Source organism: Carcharodon carcharias, chromosome 6 (genome assembly GCF_017639515.1).
Source record: "Carcharodon carcharias isolate sCarCar2 chromosome 6, sCarCar2.pri, whole genome shotgun sequence".
Classification (NCBI taxonomy): domain Eukaryota; kingdom Metazoa; phylum Chordata; class Chondrichthyes; order Lamniformes; family Lamnidae; genus Carcharodon; species Carcharodon carcharias.
The window spans coordinates 70,394,587-70,412,298 of record NC_054472.1 but is presented as its reverse complement, the minus strand read 5'-3'; the positions used below and the strand labels follow the sequence as shown (position 1 = coordinate 70,412,298).

The 17,712-nt window shown below is 43.5% G+C and overlaps 1 protein-coding gene across 3 annotated transcripts in view; it reads right to left on the bottom strand.

Moving 5' to 3' along the window:
* LOC121278880 (lethal(3)malignant brain tumor-like protein 4) overlaps nt 1-17,712 on the bottom strand; it is a 385,309-nt gene that overhangs the window by 188,180 nt on the left and 179,417 nt on the right. For all 3 annotated transcript variants that reach the window (XM_041189341.1, XM_041189342.1, XM_041189343.1), the window contains 2 exons: nt 3,289-3,403; nt 1,407-1,509 (listed from right to left, as the gene is read on the bottom strand). In XM_041189341.1, coding sequence (XP_041045275.1) covers nt 1,407-1,509; nt 3,289-3,403 — 218 coding nt within the window. The remainder of the gene's footprint in view (nt 1-1,406; nt 1,510-3,288; nt 3,404-17,712) is intronic.

Sequence of the window (17,712 nt, the reverse complement as noted above, 5' to 3'; positions counted from 1 at the left end):
ACACCGTCCAGGACAAAGCAGCCCACTTGATTAGCGCCACATTAACAAACATTCACTTGCCCCACCACCGACGCACAGTAGCAGCAGCGTGTGACATCTACAAGATCCACTGCAGAAATTCACCAAGGCTCCTTAGACAGCACCTTCCAAACCCATGACCACTACCATCTAGAAGGACAAGGGCAGCAGATCGATGGGAACACCACCACCTGGAAGGTCCCCTCCAAGTCACTCATTCCTGACTTGGAAATACCTCGCTGGTCCTTCACCGTCGATGGATCAAAATTCTGGAACTTCCTTCCTAACAGCACTGTGGGTGTATCTACACCACATGGTCTGAAGCAGTTCAAAGAGGCAGCTCACCGCCACCTTCTCAAGAACAACTAGGGATAGGCAATAAATGCTGGCCCAGCTGCAAAGCCTACATTCCGTGAATGAATTTTTTAAAAAACATGCTATTTCTAAGCCTTATTCCCACATGTCTCAATCCAGCTTTGGGTCCTCCCAGTAATCGATTTGCATTTGCAAGGCTGACGGCACCATTCTTCACATCATCACAAGTCTCAGGGCTTTAAAAGTCTAGCCCCTGAAATTGAAGCTAATTACTATCACCTTTTGCCTCTACCTAATAATGCCTTTGCTTGCTCCTGGCCTGCTCTCCCTGCCTCCTCTCACTTCTCCTGTCCTGCCTCTATTTATCTCTAGCATACTAGCTTTCCTCCCTCTCAACTTCTTCCTGTACCCTGGCTTGCTACACCCAACCACTGGTGCTCTTTCCTCCATCTCTGCAGGTGAGTGAGTTGCTCTTGCAACCAGAAACAGAGCATTGCCATGAGATTCCATGCTTGCAGACCACCATTCCCAGTTGGACCAGGACAAGGAACTGCTCCATTCCTTCCACTGCACCCAGGTTCAGGAACCCTCCCACCTAGTGTTCCTAACAGCCCCAGATCTTCAACATCCCACCAACCCCGTTCTTCTCACATCTCAACCCTTAGCCAAAATGGTTAAATTATGCTGGAAAAGAGAGATTGAGGGTGACGTTCAATTGCCAGGTCCTCAAGTTGGTGGAGGAGGAGTGTGTAGGAAGAGAGGCACCTCAGCCTCATAGACACAATTTTCAGGTGGGCCTGTTGATGGCTGAGCAGCCTCCATCTAATTCCGACAGGAGGCTGCTTAAATCTGCAAACTGGGATACTACTCCATTCAACAGCTTTGGTTACATAGCAAGGGAAAGCGGGTGTTATTTGAATGAAACTGCAAACAGCCGTACCTCATCTCCAGCCATGCCAATGTTAATCCAGTGTAAAAGAAGGGACATTGCTACTCTGCACACAATTGTGAAAACATCAAGGAGCATTCAAAATGCAGTCCCATGCCTGAAGCTGAAGGCATTTATCACTCACCTATGATGACCTGTGTATCGGGCACCTTTGATGTGTCCAACACCTTTGCATCCAGGTGTTGGACATCCTCCCGGACTCGGAGCTGCCACAAGGTCTTGTGAAGCTGAAAAGGAAAAGGAAAGGCAGAAAAAGCTGATGCAAAAGCATGCGATATTATACCCCTGGAAATTCAAGAAATTAAAGAAACCATAAGAGTACGGTTTGGATGATTCATAACTGTCTATATTAAACAATAGCCTTGAAATCGTTGCCTGATAACACTGGGCTTTTTAAAAAATAAAGATAATAGCTTTAATTTTCTTTGGGGGATTAATCTGGTTTTTGGACTGAGTACATTAGAATTTCCTTTTAATCATTTTTTAAGTTTGTTAAGTAAAAGCAAAGCATAATGACACACATCAGCTGCCGAACAATAATCACACCAGGGCCTTCTAATAGCATCACAAAATGAAAAGAGCTGAGCACTTGCCAACACTGGAACTTTTTTTGAGGCTATGGTCCGAAATCCATTCCGTGCATCTTTTATATCTCATGATGTTTAATAGGAACTTTATTGCTTTTTGATTTCTTTTCTACTTTGGGTGTCACGACATACAGAGATGGATAGTTTGGTCGATGCACACTGATGTGCCCACACTAAGGACTTAATGATTGTGGCTGAGGCCTCAAAAATCCAGAGCCTCCAGTCTAGCAGCATAACTGCGGAAGAACAAGTGAACCTCAGCAAAAACTCCGTGGTCAGCAATTTTAAATAATGTTGGTGTGACTGGGGTGAGCTCACATGGGCCAGATATGCCAAGGAGAGCATGATAAACATGAGGAAAAAGTGGCAGAAAGGATCGACTTTGGTATTTACAAGATTCGGTCCATTTGATGATCTGAGGAGTCCTATGATGAAGAAAACTGGGCTACCAGAGCATTAGACACAAATGAAGATTCTGAATGTACATTGCTAAAATATGGGGTAAATTACTGGGATTGTGGTGCAGACAATTGCCCTCCTGTGCACAAACAGTCCAGAGGAGTTTAACTCATTGCACGGCAGTCTAGAGAAAGCGGCAACTGCAGGAGGATCTACAAATTTCCTCCCTTTCCTTGTGATCTAAGCATAAAAATAAATTCCATGCAAAAGCACTGAATAATAGATTACAGGTCTCAAGGGGCCATCTGACAAAGTTGGTGTAACTTGGATTGCAAAGTATACAGAGCAGAATTTCAAAGGACCTGAAGGATATTTGGTGGAGTCAACCTCAAGGATTTAAATAATAATCCTGATTCTGTGGGGTCCATTCTCACACTGATCTCCAGCAACCAAAAACCTGTTCCTGGGCAAAGTGGACAAGCTGGGGTATACATGTCAGTGAAGATGCTTCCCCTCATCGGCAGGAATGAGGATCAGAAGTTCCTGCAAAAATCTTCATCTTTACAGAACCAGGATGTCAAGGGGCCCACTTCCATCACAGGACTTAGAGCCTTGAGAACAGAGTCACCTCCATCCCAACAGGCTCATAATACTTTGCTGGAGACATCTACATCTTGGACCCCCAGGGGGTCCTTGTGTGGGGTGGTGTGGGGGGGGGGATGCAGATAAAATATCAGAATAAGGTGCTGGCAAGGTCAATTTTTAGAGCCTTTTCCACATGGTGTTATTTGCTGGCTGGGATGCCAAGGCAGATAGTAATGGGTAGTCAGCTCCAATGATTGAATCATGCAATTTGGGAATGGCAATACTATATCACTTGATGTGTTATTGTACCTCCTTAACTAAAGGGTCAAGATTTATTTTACTAAATGATTTATATCTTTTGCATTATGCAAAACATTTGTGTTACTCTAAATATGAAGTGAGATGTAATCAGAAAGTTTTTAAAAATTTCCTTACTAAGTGGCGGCTGCAGTGGGTGACCTGTCTTAGCACACCATCCAGCAGGGTGAATATCATGGTGATCTGCATCAAACCAAAGATCGTAATTGTGACTCCATCCATCAAAATGAATCTGAAAGAGATTGGGGAAAATACATTCAATTTTTACTTTTACTATACTTTCGAAACCCAACCGAAATTCTAATTATTTTACGGAGGCAATCTTACCATCACTAACACATTTAATGAACAGCAATCAACAAGAATGGCACTTCCATTTATTGGGGCTAAAATTCATTAGTACCACACTCCCCCAGTCTAGATTCCGACTGATAAGGCAGCCAATGTGGGGCTGACCATGACCCCACCCTCCAAACTAACCGTACCCCCTCCCCTTCATCTGAACCCCTGAGCAAGAAGGTTGGCTTGTAAAAAAAAATGAAGTTATTTATTTTTCTTAACAGGTTCATGTCACTTTCCTGGCCATGGGACCCACATCCACCCGCTTGGAGACTGGTACACAGCACTTCACTGGTGTCTATTTGCCTCCATGAATACACTGGCTCCTGCCTGGCTCACTGAAGTGGTTAACTCTTGGTATAATACCAAGTACTTGCCCCTATCTTCGTTCCACAATGGCATCCACTTTGTAAGGGGCAAGTCAAAAATTGCTGGAAATGATGACAATCCATTGCAATCGAGTCTCTGTGATTTTCCAGGGGCTTCTGCTCATTACACATCAGTATGAAGCTGCCAGAGCCTTTGACTCATATTCCCAATTTTGCTTTTTCCCATTGTTTTACCTTTGTTCACTTTGCATTGGTAACATCAGAAATATAGTAGGAAGGGATCAGTAGTTCAGTGAGAAAGCAGAATTAACAAGTCCTGATACCGCTGTTATTACCACTTTGCACTAAAAATCCACACCCATGTTGGCAAATTATTCAACATAACTGCAGTTCTGTAGGTGTGCGAATGATCTAGTTATGTTCTATTATTACATTGATTTAGGAGAGAAAGATTGTGTTGACAGAACTTTACTGTTTTGTTGCTTATTATTCATTTCCAAAAATGAAAACCCAAGGATCATCAGCTACTTACAGGGTAGTTGCCAGTTTATTTCTTCTGGCTGTTGCTAAATTTCTACATATTTTTGGTGCTTTCCATTGTTGTTTCAAGTTTAAATAGTCTAAGGGGAATGATAAAGCAGGTACTGAGGTGTTTTTTGCTGCCTTCAAGGCTTCTGCACAAACCAGCTGTTCGCAGATATGAGGCTGCATTAGTAGGCTTTCCTCTTGGAATCAGGCAAGACTGAGAGAATGAACAGAAGCTATGCAGAGCAGTACAAGTTGCTAGAAGAGGGAGGAGGGGAAGAGGGAATAGGGCTCTCAGCATTAGGCCATATCTTCCCAGGGTATTAGGTGATCAATTTTTCTACCCGAACACAACAACAGCCAATTTTTGAAATCTCTGCGCTTCACTCAGATGGCTGTTGCTGAAATCTGCCAACTGCTTTGCCATTACTCCAGTCTCAGAGCTGCGCAAGGACCACATTGCCAGTGGCAGTGAAGGTGATTATGGCTCTGAATGTTTGTGCACCTGGCTCCTTTCAGGCTATCATTGGAGTATTGGGAAGATCCCACAGATCTTCATCTCAAAGAAATGTGTAGAGAGGCTCCCTCTGCAAAGAGATAATTTAATTTCATTTCTTCCCACTAGAGAGAAGCAGGCGGAGCAACCTCGAGGTTTGCAAGGGTTGTAGAATTGTACAATGGTGCAGGGTGCCATGTGTAACATGCACATTGCTTTCCATGCACCTCATGTCAACTATGCTGTATACCTGAAGCAAAATAAATTTCACTTCCTCAATGTACGAGTGACCATGTGAGACCACAGGCAGCGCATCATAAAGATTAATACCTAGTATCCTGATGATATATTAATTTTTCAGCAGTCCTCTGCGCCAGCTTTATTTCAGCCACTACACCAAAACAAAGGGTGGCCACTGGGCAACAAAGATCTGCTGACAACATGGCTCATGACTCCAAATCACAACCCACGCAAATGTGCATAGTATACATACAGTGAGAGAAATCTGGTAAAGCGGCCACTAGTGTTCTGAAGCAACGATTATGCTCTATGGATGGCTGTGCAGAAGTCCTGCAGTACCTTGGCTGAGCGAGGTACAGAATTTGTGATGGTCTGCTGCTGGTTCACAACCTTGCTATCATGAGGGAACAGCCTTTGTCACTACTTAATAGGCGAGATGCAGAGGGGGAGGAAGAGGAAGGGAAGCTGCAATCTAGATAGCCCCTTTCTGCCCAGGCTACATTGCCCACTCATCAAAAGTCTTACATTCCTTACCTTTCCTCTGTCACTCACCATCACACCATCCTGTTAGCCACAATGCAAAAATAAAAGCCAACAGAAAATACACATTCTTAATCAAATTTATTAAGTTCATATTGCTTACAAATTTAAACGAGTTAATCTTGTGCATTCCCTTCATGCCTGTGTTCCATGCCTTTGCCTATCCTAGTACGTCTACAAAATGCTACCCCAGTGGCTGCAGTACAGCTGGTGGAAGCAGCTGACTTTCAATGGAGGAGCCTTTGGGGAAGGGGTGATCTTGAGCAACTCTGTGCCTGGCTTCAGACTGTCTCATCCCAGCATGGGTGGCAGCACTCTGGGTTGGTTGACTGACAAGCAACAGCAAGGGCACTGGTGGCAGCAGTGGGAAGTTGAATGCTGTCGCCCTGAGAGAGGGCAGCATGTTCATGCTCCATGGAGCCACTGCCAATTCTCTCAGCAATTTTACTAATCTGTTGGCAGACCAGTTTCTGGACTGCCGTCACACCCTGGAAGCTCCTCTGAACGCTGGTACCCACAATCACAATGGCTGCAATCTGAGCTTGCATGCTGCAAGGTGAACTTTCAAGACAGGAGTCGAAGCTTCCACTGCATTACTAAGGCGTTTGGATAAGGCTGTTTGTGCTGCAACAGAAGCTGAGACATCAGTCATCAGACACTGCACCATGGTTGGTTCCACCAATGAGCTGATGGAGTTGGGACAGCGGTTCTATGTTCGGAAAGGATAGGTTCCAAGCTCTGTGCAAAGCCCTGTGCCAAACTGGTGCTTGGCTCAGTCATGCTCCTTGACATTGAACTCAGGCTTTCTGTTGGTTTCCGAATGTACCAAGCATTTTGTTACAAAAACAAAAAAACTGCGGATGCTGGAAATCCAAAACAAAAACAGAATTACCTGGAAAAACTCAGCCGGTCTGGCAGCATCGGCGGAGAAGAAAAGAGTTGACGTTTCGAGTCCTCATGACCCTTCGACAGAACTGTTGAAGGGTCATGAGGACTCGAAACGTCAACTCTTTTCTTCTCCGCCGATGCTGCCAGACCAGCTGAGTTTTTCCAAGCATTTTGTTATGTCCAGATATCAGCCTGCATCTGTATCCCAGCCCATTAAAGTCTTCATCTGAGATCTCTGCAGCAGAACTAACCTGTTACATCACCCTCTGGTAAGCTGGTAGCTGTGCTATATTGCTCCCGACAATGGCTGCAGTGCACTTGACTCCAGTGCCTCACCTGTGCAGATCTCACCTCTTTACTATCCTCTAATATTTGCATGGCCTAAATACCTAAGCTAGTGACTGCTACTGTTAAATCAAGTAACAGTATGTCTACATCACTGTGTTCTCAGTCTTACTCTACTGCCTGGGAAGATTGCAGTTCTTCAAAATCTAAAAAGAGAAAGGGGCAAGGCTTGGGTTGTGGTGACAGCATAAGAAATAGGAGGAGTAGGCCATTCAACCCCTCAAGCCTGCCCTGCCGTGTATTAAGATCATGGCTGATCTGCCCCAGGACTCAACCCCTCTTTCGTGCCACCTCCTCATAACCCTCAACTCCCCAATATTTCAAAAATCTATTCTCTTTAAATACTTTCAGTGCTCTAGCGTCCACAACTCTCTGGGATAGAGAGTTCCAGACATTGGCTATCCTCTGACAGCATAAATTCCTTCTCATCTCAGTTTTAAATGAATGTTCCCTTATTCTGTAACTCTGTCCCCTAGTTCAAGATTCCCCCACTAATGGAAACTTCTCAACATCTACCCTGTCAAGTCCCCTCAGAATCCTGTACGCTTCAATAAGATCATCCCTCATTCTTCTAAACACTAATGAATAAAGGCCTAACCTGTTAAGCCGTCCTTGCTAAGTCAACCTCTTCATCCCAGGAATCAGCCTAATGAATCTCTTTTGAACTGCCTCCAATGCCACTATATCCTTTCCTAAAAACGGGGACCAAAATTGTAGACAGCACTCCAGGTGTGACCTCACCAACACCCTGTACAGTTGTAACAAGACTTTCCTATTTTTAAACTCCAACCTCCTAGCAATACAGGCCAAAATTCCATTTGCCTTAGCTACTTGCTGCACCTGCATGCTAATGTGTTGTGTTTCATGTGCAAGAACACCCAGATCCCTTTATGTTGCACTTTTTTGGAGTCTCTCTCCATTTAAATAATAGTCTGCCTTTTGATTTTTCCTACTAAAGTGCATGACCTCACACTTTCGTACATTAAACACCATCTGCCAAGTTTGTGCCCACTCACTCAACCTGTCTACATCCCCTTGCAGATTCCTTATGTCCTCATCATAACATGCTCTCCCACCTATTTTTGTATTGTTAGCAAATATGCCCCCTCCTCCAAGTCATTAGTATAGATAGTAAATAATTGAGGCCCTAGGACTGATCCTTGCAGCAATCCACTACACCTTTCCAACCTGAAAAAGACCCATTAATCCCTACTCTCTGTCTTGTGTGTTAACCAATCCTCTATCCATGCTCATACATTACCCCCAATGCCGTGAACTTCTATCTTATGAAATAACCTTTTCTGTGGCACCTTATTGATGCCTTCTAGAAATCCAAATACACTACATTTACCGGTTCCTCTTTATCAACTCTGCTTGTTATATCCTCAAAGAAGTTGGCAAGCATGATTTCCCTTTCACAAAACCATGCTGACTCTGTTTGATTGCATTAAGCTTTTCTAAATGTCCTGCTATTTCTTCCTTTATAATGGATTCTAGCATTTTCCCAACGACAGAATCATCTGCAGCTGGTAAATCAGAAGAAATTGTGTGATAAGGGGAGAATGAAATACAAGAATGAGGATTGGGACTGAGGATACCATCAGCCCCGCCACTGGTCATGGACCCAGCAATGGCCCTTCCTACAATCATCAGCACCACCTCCTCCAAAAGGCATTAGAACGTGCAGGTACGGCTCTTCCCACTCCGGTTAGTTCATGTTACCTCTGGGTGTGTGCTGTCTAGTCCTGTAAAAGTAGGGAATTGTGTTACTGAGCATTATGCAACACATTTGGGTGATGTAACTGTCATGGTTGAATAGCCAGCGGTGTGTGCAAGCTGTGAGATGTGGATATGAACCTTGCAACAATGCTAAGTGTGTGTGGGTGAGGTGGAGTTATGAATGCTAGCTATGAGTCCTGATTGACGGAGATTGTTGGTAGATCTGTGATGGGCGTATGGTGAATTGAGTAGCAGGTGAGGGGAGTGGTGTAATTAGCAGAATATAGCATTTGAAGGTGCATTCGCTGACCTTGACCATTCATGTAAGGCTGTTAAACTTCTTGCAGCACTGTATCCAGCCCTGGGGGTTAAACGCCTCGCACTGACCTCAATGACTATCTGTTCACACTGCCTTCATATCACAGATCTGATAGCCCGCTGCACCCCTCAGGGTACAGAACATCTCTCCTCCTTTCCACCTTCCAAGGCTTCGAGTGCAGCATGGAAAACCTCGCTGCCTGCTCTTTCTCTCTCATGCTCAGCCATTGTTCTTTATTGCACAGCTCTACTCCAAATATCAGCAACTCCAGCAGAGACAATGCACCTTTAAGATCTGAAGGCTAGTTAGAAGCCATGCTAACAAGTAATGATATGGGTGCCCTGCTGATGCAGCCAATGAACAGAACAGTTTGTTGCATGTAGCAAGCACCATCATTCAAATTTTTTAAATACAAAGCAAGAAGTTGGCCTACAATCCACAGTGCATTGAAAAGCATGGGGTAACCACTCATTGTGATCTCCTCAGCCCTTTTCAGGGCCTATCCAATTTAGTTCCCATGTTGTTCATATAGTTATGGGGAAGGATGCAAGGTTGTGGGGGAGGGGGTTACTAATTGAGATGACCCAGGGGTCAGCATTAGGACATATAGTATCTCAATCCAAATGGTTACATTTGCAAATGGCACAAATCATACAAATCAAGAAATCAAAGGAAGCAGCCCCGAAATTACAGTGAGCTCAACGAAATATGTGAACAACAGTAAACTGAATTTAATGCAAAGTGTAAAATACTGCTTGTAGAAAGGTAAATTCAGCAACATGCATACTTGATGAATGATGCTGAAATAAAGAAGGACAAAATTTTAAGGGACCTTAGCATCTTAGCATACTCAAAATTTAACAAAACAGGCTTTCACTTTTGGTGGCCAATAGTGATCCATTGTACGCCCTGAAATTGGAAAAGGAAATCGGATGAGGCATACAATAGGCCAATGTACTGTACCACTAAAAGGGAAAATTAGCCTATAAACCTCGTTAACCAATACGATGCAGCACTCAACAAAACCAACCTACTTAGCCAAAGCTGTAGAGTACAAGTCAAACTATACAGTAACGTGTCTAGCTCAGATCGCATCCAGTCAAGAAACAACAGCAGGCCTGCCTCGGCCATCATTCTTGTCAAGGGTTCCAATGATCACGTGCCGACAACAGTTCTCAGCCTCAATTGCTGGCACTTAAAAATGCCGATATGAGCCTCCTGGGGTCCTTTGAGAAGGCCAATCAAAATTGATGCCTGTCCAAAATGTGGTCCTTCTATGGAGTCATCCCTCTGCCTCAATCACCTCCCTTACCAACCTCCCTCAATGTTAACTTACCTCCAAAGCCACCCTTAATCCCCTAAAATCTTCTAACTTACCTTTCAAGAAGTTTCCTGGCTTGCTGTCCTACCTCCGCAGCTGTCCCTGCTCCTTCACACTAAGCAGGGTTGGGGAGGGCTTCTTAAGCCCACCCACCCCAGAGAACATCTTGTAAGGTCTGCCCTTGGGACTTTCAAAAGGGGCAGGCCTGCTTTCTGCCCAGATCCCTTTCCTGCACCTCGCAAAATGGCAGCCAGGAGAAGCGGAGGTGGAAAATGGCCCGCGTCACTTGGTGGCCATTTTTTGCCATCCCACCTCCATTTGCTCCCGATTTGGGACTGCAAAATTCGGCCCTGCCTGTCTCACTGAAGATGCTTCAATCTTTTGATTACCCTGGAAATTCTCTCTCAAAACCATAAGTTGACTCTCAAGAGCACAGAAAAGTCTGTGAACAGCTGTACGCGCAATGAACAGTGAGCAGCATTCTTTCACCACTGACTGCAAAATCCAGGTCATTACATTAGGATGCAGTCAATTTTAATGGTTTTATTTTTAAACAGGTGAGGTTACTATTTCAGATTAACTAATTCCGACACAAGGAGCAACATGATCGAACTTGTTACAACTGAGAAAAACTTACTGTTCTGAGTGAGTGATTAAGTGTCAGCAGATGCTTACAGCAATTCCCAATTCGACATGCTGCAAGGTGAAGCTTTGCAAATGTAATTAACTGTAAAGAAGTTCATTTCTATTCCTTGGCTTATTTTAGTACATTTTGTCTAAAGATATAACATTTTAACATTTCAAGATCCAACGTGGCTGTCATACTTTAACTCATTAATCTACAGGATTCTTGGCAAGTGTGAGCCACAGCGTCCAGAAATAAACTGAGGCTGAATTTTGACTAATGCTCAGACAGAGGAAACTTCGGAAAAAGTCTTATGATTTCCAAACAATGGAGAAGAAACTAGTCCAAGTCACGTCTGATTTCTGAACATTCTTGAGTGTTTGGAGGATGTCCTTCAGGCAGCAGTATCCCACAGCCATTCCCACCTCCTGACCCTGGAAATGTGTCAATGATCAAAATGGCAGCTGGCAACTTCCAGGTGTCCAGGGCACAATCTGAAACAGGCTTTAGGTATCTTGAGTGTGCAAAGCAGTGGCCTGATAGCTGTTTTAGGGTCAAGTTCCCAACCCTGGCAGAAATTAGGCAGAGCATGCATTTAAAGAGGCCATCAAAAGCTGCCAAAAAATAGTGATTAAAATAAAACTTATCTTAATGTGGAGCTAGCAGAACAGGAGTGTTCCACCTGGGGCTGTGGGTTGCAGCCAACCCATGCTCATACTATTACCATTTATCTAACCCTATCTTCCTGGGCCTATCCCTGGGCCCCACCAGAGCCCAAGCCGACTGATTTTGCAAAAGCCTCAGATGATGTGCTGCACCACCACCACCCCACCCACCCCACTGCCACTACTATCCACAGTTCGTAAGCTTTATTGAAGGGAGGTCCAAGCAGCGACCCTCAAACCAGAGTGATCAACCATCCTAGATTGCCCAAGACTGTCCCTTAGTTTGACTTTCTGTCCCACAACTTGGGCCAGGCCTTCATGGGCCATGGATTCCTTTTTTGGCTGAGTCTTTCCTGTTTGTACATGTGGCACTGTGCATACCCTAACCTACACAGCCACAATGGAGCAGAAAGAGCACTAGCTGGCACTCTCCTCGGAGAGTTTTTCGGCTTTGGCAGAAGGGCAGTTTAGGTTCCAGGCTGTCAAGAGGGTGTCCGGGTGTTGGGGTCTCAGTCAGCAGTGGCAGGATCGGTCTCAGGTGTCAACAGCGCTCCTCCATACCCACCACACTCTTCAGCACCTCCCTATGGTGAAGTGCCCCTTATGTTTTTTTTTTGCCAAAGTTGGTCACTCTGTCTCAAACATCATCAGGTGTGTACATTCCAGGGTTGCCATATTGGCGCAAAACACAATTTCTCAACCAAAGACTACTGGAAGTCACACTTTCAGAAATCTCTTAGAATTCTGAAAGGTTTCTTTGTTAATTAGGCAACATCCAAAGGTTACCAGATTATTTACTGCTGCACTCTGAGTTTTGTGTCATGTCTTATTCTACAAGCAAGGCTCCTATTTGTACCACTTTAAGCAATATGAAATAAAATGTAGGGTAATAAAAATTGAGCAGTGCATATTCTATGACCAATAGGTATGGCAGCAAAGTGATTCTGTTACTACAAGTATTCCAGAGGGCTGGACTTAAGATCTCACCATGACAGCTGGGGAGCCTTAATTCAATTAATTAAATAAAATCTGGAATTAAAAGTTAATATCAGTAATGGTGACCATGAAACCACTAGACTGTTATGAAAATCCATCTGGTTAACAAATGTCCTTTAGGGGAAGAAATCTGCTGTCCTTACCCTTTCAAGCTAATGTGTGACTCCAGATTCACAGCAATGTGATCAACTCTCAACTGTCCTCTGAAATAGCCTAGCAAGTCACTCCAGTGTCTCAAACCACGGTAAAAAATAAGAATATAATAGACAGACCAGCCAGCAGTGTCCTCGGCATCGAATGCGACAAAGGGAATCCTCAACTCAGTCACAAACATCTGGGGATTTGTGCCAAAATTGGGAGAACTGTGTTACAGACCAAGTCAAACAACAGCATGACAAGGTCGTACTCAGAGGATCATTCCTCAGTCAACATCCCAACTCCTCCATCACCATCCCTTGATATGTCTCGTCCCACTGGTAGGACAGATCCACCAAAGGTGGAGTCACATTGCCATAAAATCAGGAGGGAGGGGCTCTGAGCCCCATATTTTATGGAATAAGATCAAACATGGGCAAAGAAACCTCCTGTTGATTACTGCCTCCTTCAGTTGATGAATCAATATTCCTCCATGCTGAACACTATTTGGAAGAAGCACTGGGGATAGCAAGAGCATAAAATGCTCTCTGGAAGTCAGTGTCCATCACCAAGAGTGGTTTGGCAGCTCCGCTACTTACCGAGGTGGCTAAGTCTTGACAAAGGACAAAGCTGCCAGATTGGGCTTGCACCAGATGTTGAGAGAACTAACATGAGGGAAAAGCTTAAATGACTTCAACTCACCAGTCTACCTTTCACAGATGCATCTGTCCATGACTACTGGTAGGAAAGACCGCTGCAGTCCTGGTGGAGGCAAAGATCCGTCTTCACACTCTGGATCTTTGCGTTATATGGCACTATCACCATTCTAAATGGGATAGATTCAGAACAGATTTACCAGCTCAAAACTGGACATCCAAGAGGCACTGTGGGCATCAGCAGTAGCAGAACTGTATTCAATCACAAAGTGTAATGTGATGGCTTGGCATATTCTCCAATCTACCACTACCATCAAGCCAGGGGACCAACCCTGGTTCAATGAGGAGTATAGGCTGTTCTGGAATCCAGGTGCAGGCCTGAGGCCTGCAGCCGCTAATTTTTGCAATTTTGTATTTTTGCATTTTATTTTTGCTTTGCTCTTGATTTTAAGTATGCACTGAATATTTAAAGTTACTATGTAGATCTTGATTTAATACTAAGTGTTCCTGTGTCAAATACTAGCCATTCACAGCTAGTATTTTGTCCACATCATTGTTTTCCCATTTCAAGTTAGACTTCCTAAAATACAAGTTGTCTTTGTTTAACAGAAGGCATTTTTCTTACTGGATTCGATGACCCTTAAACTACAAACCAGGACAATGAATAACTTTGAACGTGGGGTGGTCAACTATGGTGTGGAATCAGGAGATGGAGTTTGATTGATGGACAGACAGCTGAATGATGACAGATGGGAGGCACCATTAAAAGGTGCGTAAACAATTTGAATATTGTGAAGTCTGCAAAGCCTTTTACATTTAAAGGGAGCCCTGCATCTGCGCAGAAGTAAAAGTGAAAGAGTGAAAAAAGATCGGGGGACCCAGAAGAGAAATACCATTCTCCAAAGAGACACAGGGGACACAGGACAGGAACTGCAGAGAGCAGGCTTCCCAGAAGAAAAGTCCCAAAACCAGGGAGTAGAGACAGGAAAAGGTCCCAAGATGACAGCTAATTCAAGGAACAGGGACAGGTAATCTGGACCAGATCCTGTTCAGTGAAGTTAAAGTAAGGAGCAGAGGAAAAGGCTCCAAAAAAGAGAGAAAGCTGCAGGGAGCAGAATCAAGGCAAAGTGAGCTTGCCAGAAGCTGGAAGCTCCGAGGAGACAGTCAAAGGTCAGTGACTCCTTACTATGGACATGTGAAGCAGTGATGTTCTGTTGGCAGGGCTGAGTATCTGAGACACAGTGTGTGGAAAGCAAAGCTCGAATGCATGTTGTGATCCAGGGGAGAAGAACATAGGTAGGAGAGATGAAAAGCCAAGAGGTGGACCCTCTGGATGAAAGGTGTCCGAGAGAAAGCGTCATTTGGAAGCGGATTCGAAAGCGAGTTCTTTGAGACTGGAGATTGGAAAACCCTGTGTGAAAAACAGAGTTCAGTGAGACTGGTTGACTCACGGTGTGACAAGCACCTGGGAGCAGATGAAGAGAGATTCATTGCATCTGTTTGGGTTGGCATATGTCACTTGGTTTCAGAGTGTATTGTGTCTGACCACAGGTCGCCTATTGGTTTATATGGACTGTATACTTACTGTGAACATTAGAGTATAAAATAGCTTTTGTAATTTGTGTTATCCTTAAGAATCTGTATGTATCTGTAAAGGTATAGTTGTGGGTGAAAGGCTATTGTAACATTGTTAATCTTTTCTTGATTAATAAATGTTTTATTCTTTTGTTAAAAGTTCATCAGTAGATTCCTGTGACTCTGTTCAGTAGCTGCTTTCCATGTTTCTAAACAAAAAATAAGTTAGGATTTATTAAGCCGGGTTCCACCCTGGGATCTGACTTGTCCAGTAGTAACATCAGCTGGGATCATAACACTTTATTTTAATATAAATATACATATATACGCAAAGTGTTCTTTTTCTTCTTTCTTTTTAACAGTTATCTTTCTTTCATTTTCTTTTAATCATTAATAATTGTTTATTAATTGTCCAATAAAGATTGTTGTTTTCATACATTGTTTGGGATTTAGTCACTCGCTCTTGTTCGTCCAGAGTACAGCTCCGAACCTAAGTGAGACTCCGCAATGGATTCTCACGCCCTTACACAGGGAATTTTGGAAAATCATAACCAGAGCAGTCACTAACTCTGAAGCTACCTCTTTTAGAACCTGAGGACATAGGCCACCAGGTCCTAGGGATTTGTTGGATCTTAATCCCTTAAGTTTCTCCAATACTTTATCTCTGCTGATATTTTTTTTTATTATTCATTCATGGGATGTGGGCTTTGCTGGCTGGGCCAGTATTTATTGCCCATCCCTAATTGCCCTTGAGAAGGTGATGGTGAGCTGCCACCTTGAACCACTGCAGTCCATGTGGTGTAGATACACCCACAGTGCTGTTAAGAAGGGAGTTCCAGGATTTTGACCCAGTGACAGTGAAAGAACAGTGATATATTTCCAAGTCAGGATGGTGAGTGACTTGAAGGGGAACTTCCAGGTGGTGCTGATCCCATCTATCTAGGTGGTAGTGGTTGTGGGTTTGGAAGGTGCTGTCTAAGGAACCTTGGTGAATTCCTGCAATTACCTTAAGTTCCTCACTCTTATTAGTCCCTTGGTTAGCATCTATTTCTAGTATGTAATTTATGTCTTCTATTGTGAAGACAGGCAAAATATTTTTCAAGTTGCTGCCATTTCCTCATTCCCCATGATATTTTTTTGTTTCTCTGCTTCTAAGGGACCAACACTGACTTCAGCTGTTCTCCTTTTTATATAGTTGAACAGGAATTTGTTCCTAAAACTCCATAATAGGCAAGGTCATACTCACAGCGGCTGTACACTTCTTCACAAGGAGATTGGTACAATTAATGCCCTGAAAACAGTTACAGAATGGCAGTGATAGAGTTCGGAACAAGATCCTCAGGCTATACTCTTAATAAAAAATGTATATAAAGGAGAGAGGAATTGTAAGTTCCTTTATTTCGTTTGATCTTTTTCAGTAATGTACTCATATTTATCCAATCCAAGTGTATTTACCATATGCAAGGAAAGGGAAAATTGAATGGTGGAATATTGAAAGCACACAACACCTTTAATGGGAACCAACTTATTTATCCCTTTCCCTATATCTTTCAATCACTTCTTACTATCAGTACTTAGTAAGAGGTTGATAAAATGAAACTTTAAATTTAATTTTAACCAGGCTACACCAGAACATTTTACGCTGGTATAACTAATGCTTGTGCCATTATCTGTGTGTGATAGAGAAAATTCAGTTGCATATGAAAAGTGACTTGACCTGTATCTTGATTTTAATGTTTAATTGCGGTTAATATTCTAATTGGATGCACAATTGCAAATAATACCTGAACTCTTCATGTATTAATGGTATGGGTTGCAGCAAATGACATTAAATGCAGAAATCTTTTTTGTTTCATTACTGATGGTATTCTTTGTCCATGCTTATGACTGTTATTAAATGCATCAATTAATTTGCAAAATTTTACTAACTGAGGTGGTGCAAAATTGACCTGAAAATACTTTTGCCTTAAACAGCATAAATAAAAGGTTGACAATTAAGAATACTACATGGGCTATGAAAGCACATCTACAAAAGCTGAATTTTCTATTCCATCCAATTAGATCAGCTTTACCGCTCTCATTTAATCAAACAGCAGCTTCGGTGGATCAGGCATGTCCGCAGAATAGAAAATGGTCACATACCCAAGGATTTTTCGTATGGTGAAGAAGCCAGAGCCAAATGACCACTGGGGCACCCAAGGCTCTGCTTCAAGGATGCTTGCAAATGTGACATAAAGGCCTGAAACATTGAATATCACATCTGGGGGCTGAATTCTCCAGTCGGCGAGTGGGGGTGGGGCCCGCTTGCCGGCAGGTAAAATGACGCGTGGTGACATCGGGCAGGCATCCCAATGTCACTGCGCTTCATTTAGATTTCCAGTTCAGCAGGCGCGCAGCCAAGTCGCCTGCACACCCACCGAACTGTCAAAGGCCTTTTAAGGCCTGTTAAAAACTAATTAAAGCAATTAAATGAGCTGTCCGTCCAACCTTACAGTTGGAGGGCAGGCGAAGAGCCCAGGTGGCCTTTACATTTTTCATGAAGCCTCATCCATGGGCGGGATGAGATTTCATGAAGGGTTTTAAAATTCAATAAAAAATTTTAAAATAATTCTTTGACGTGCCCCAGCTCATGTGACAGTGTGACATGAGGGGACATGTTTTAAAAGTTTTTAAATGCTTTATTTCAGGTTTTAAATGTTAAATTGGTCTCCCTGAGGCACAGAGGTGCCTCAGGGAGATTTCTGCGCTCTTTTGTGCACATGCGCAAAACAGCGCAGGACCACACTCAGGAAATCCCCCCACTCCACCCACCTGCACAGGGAGCGCTC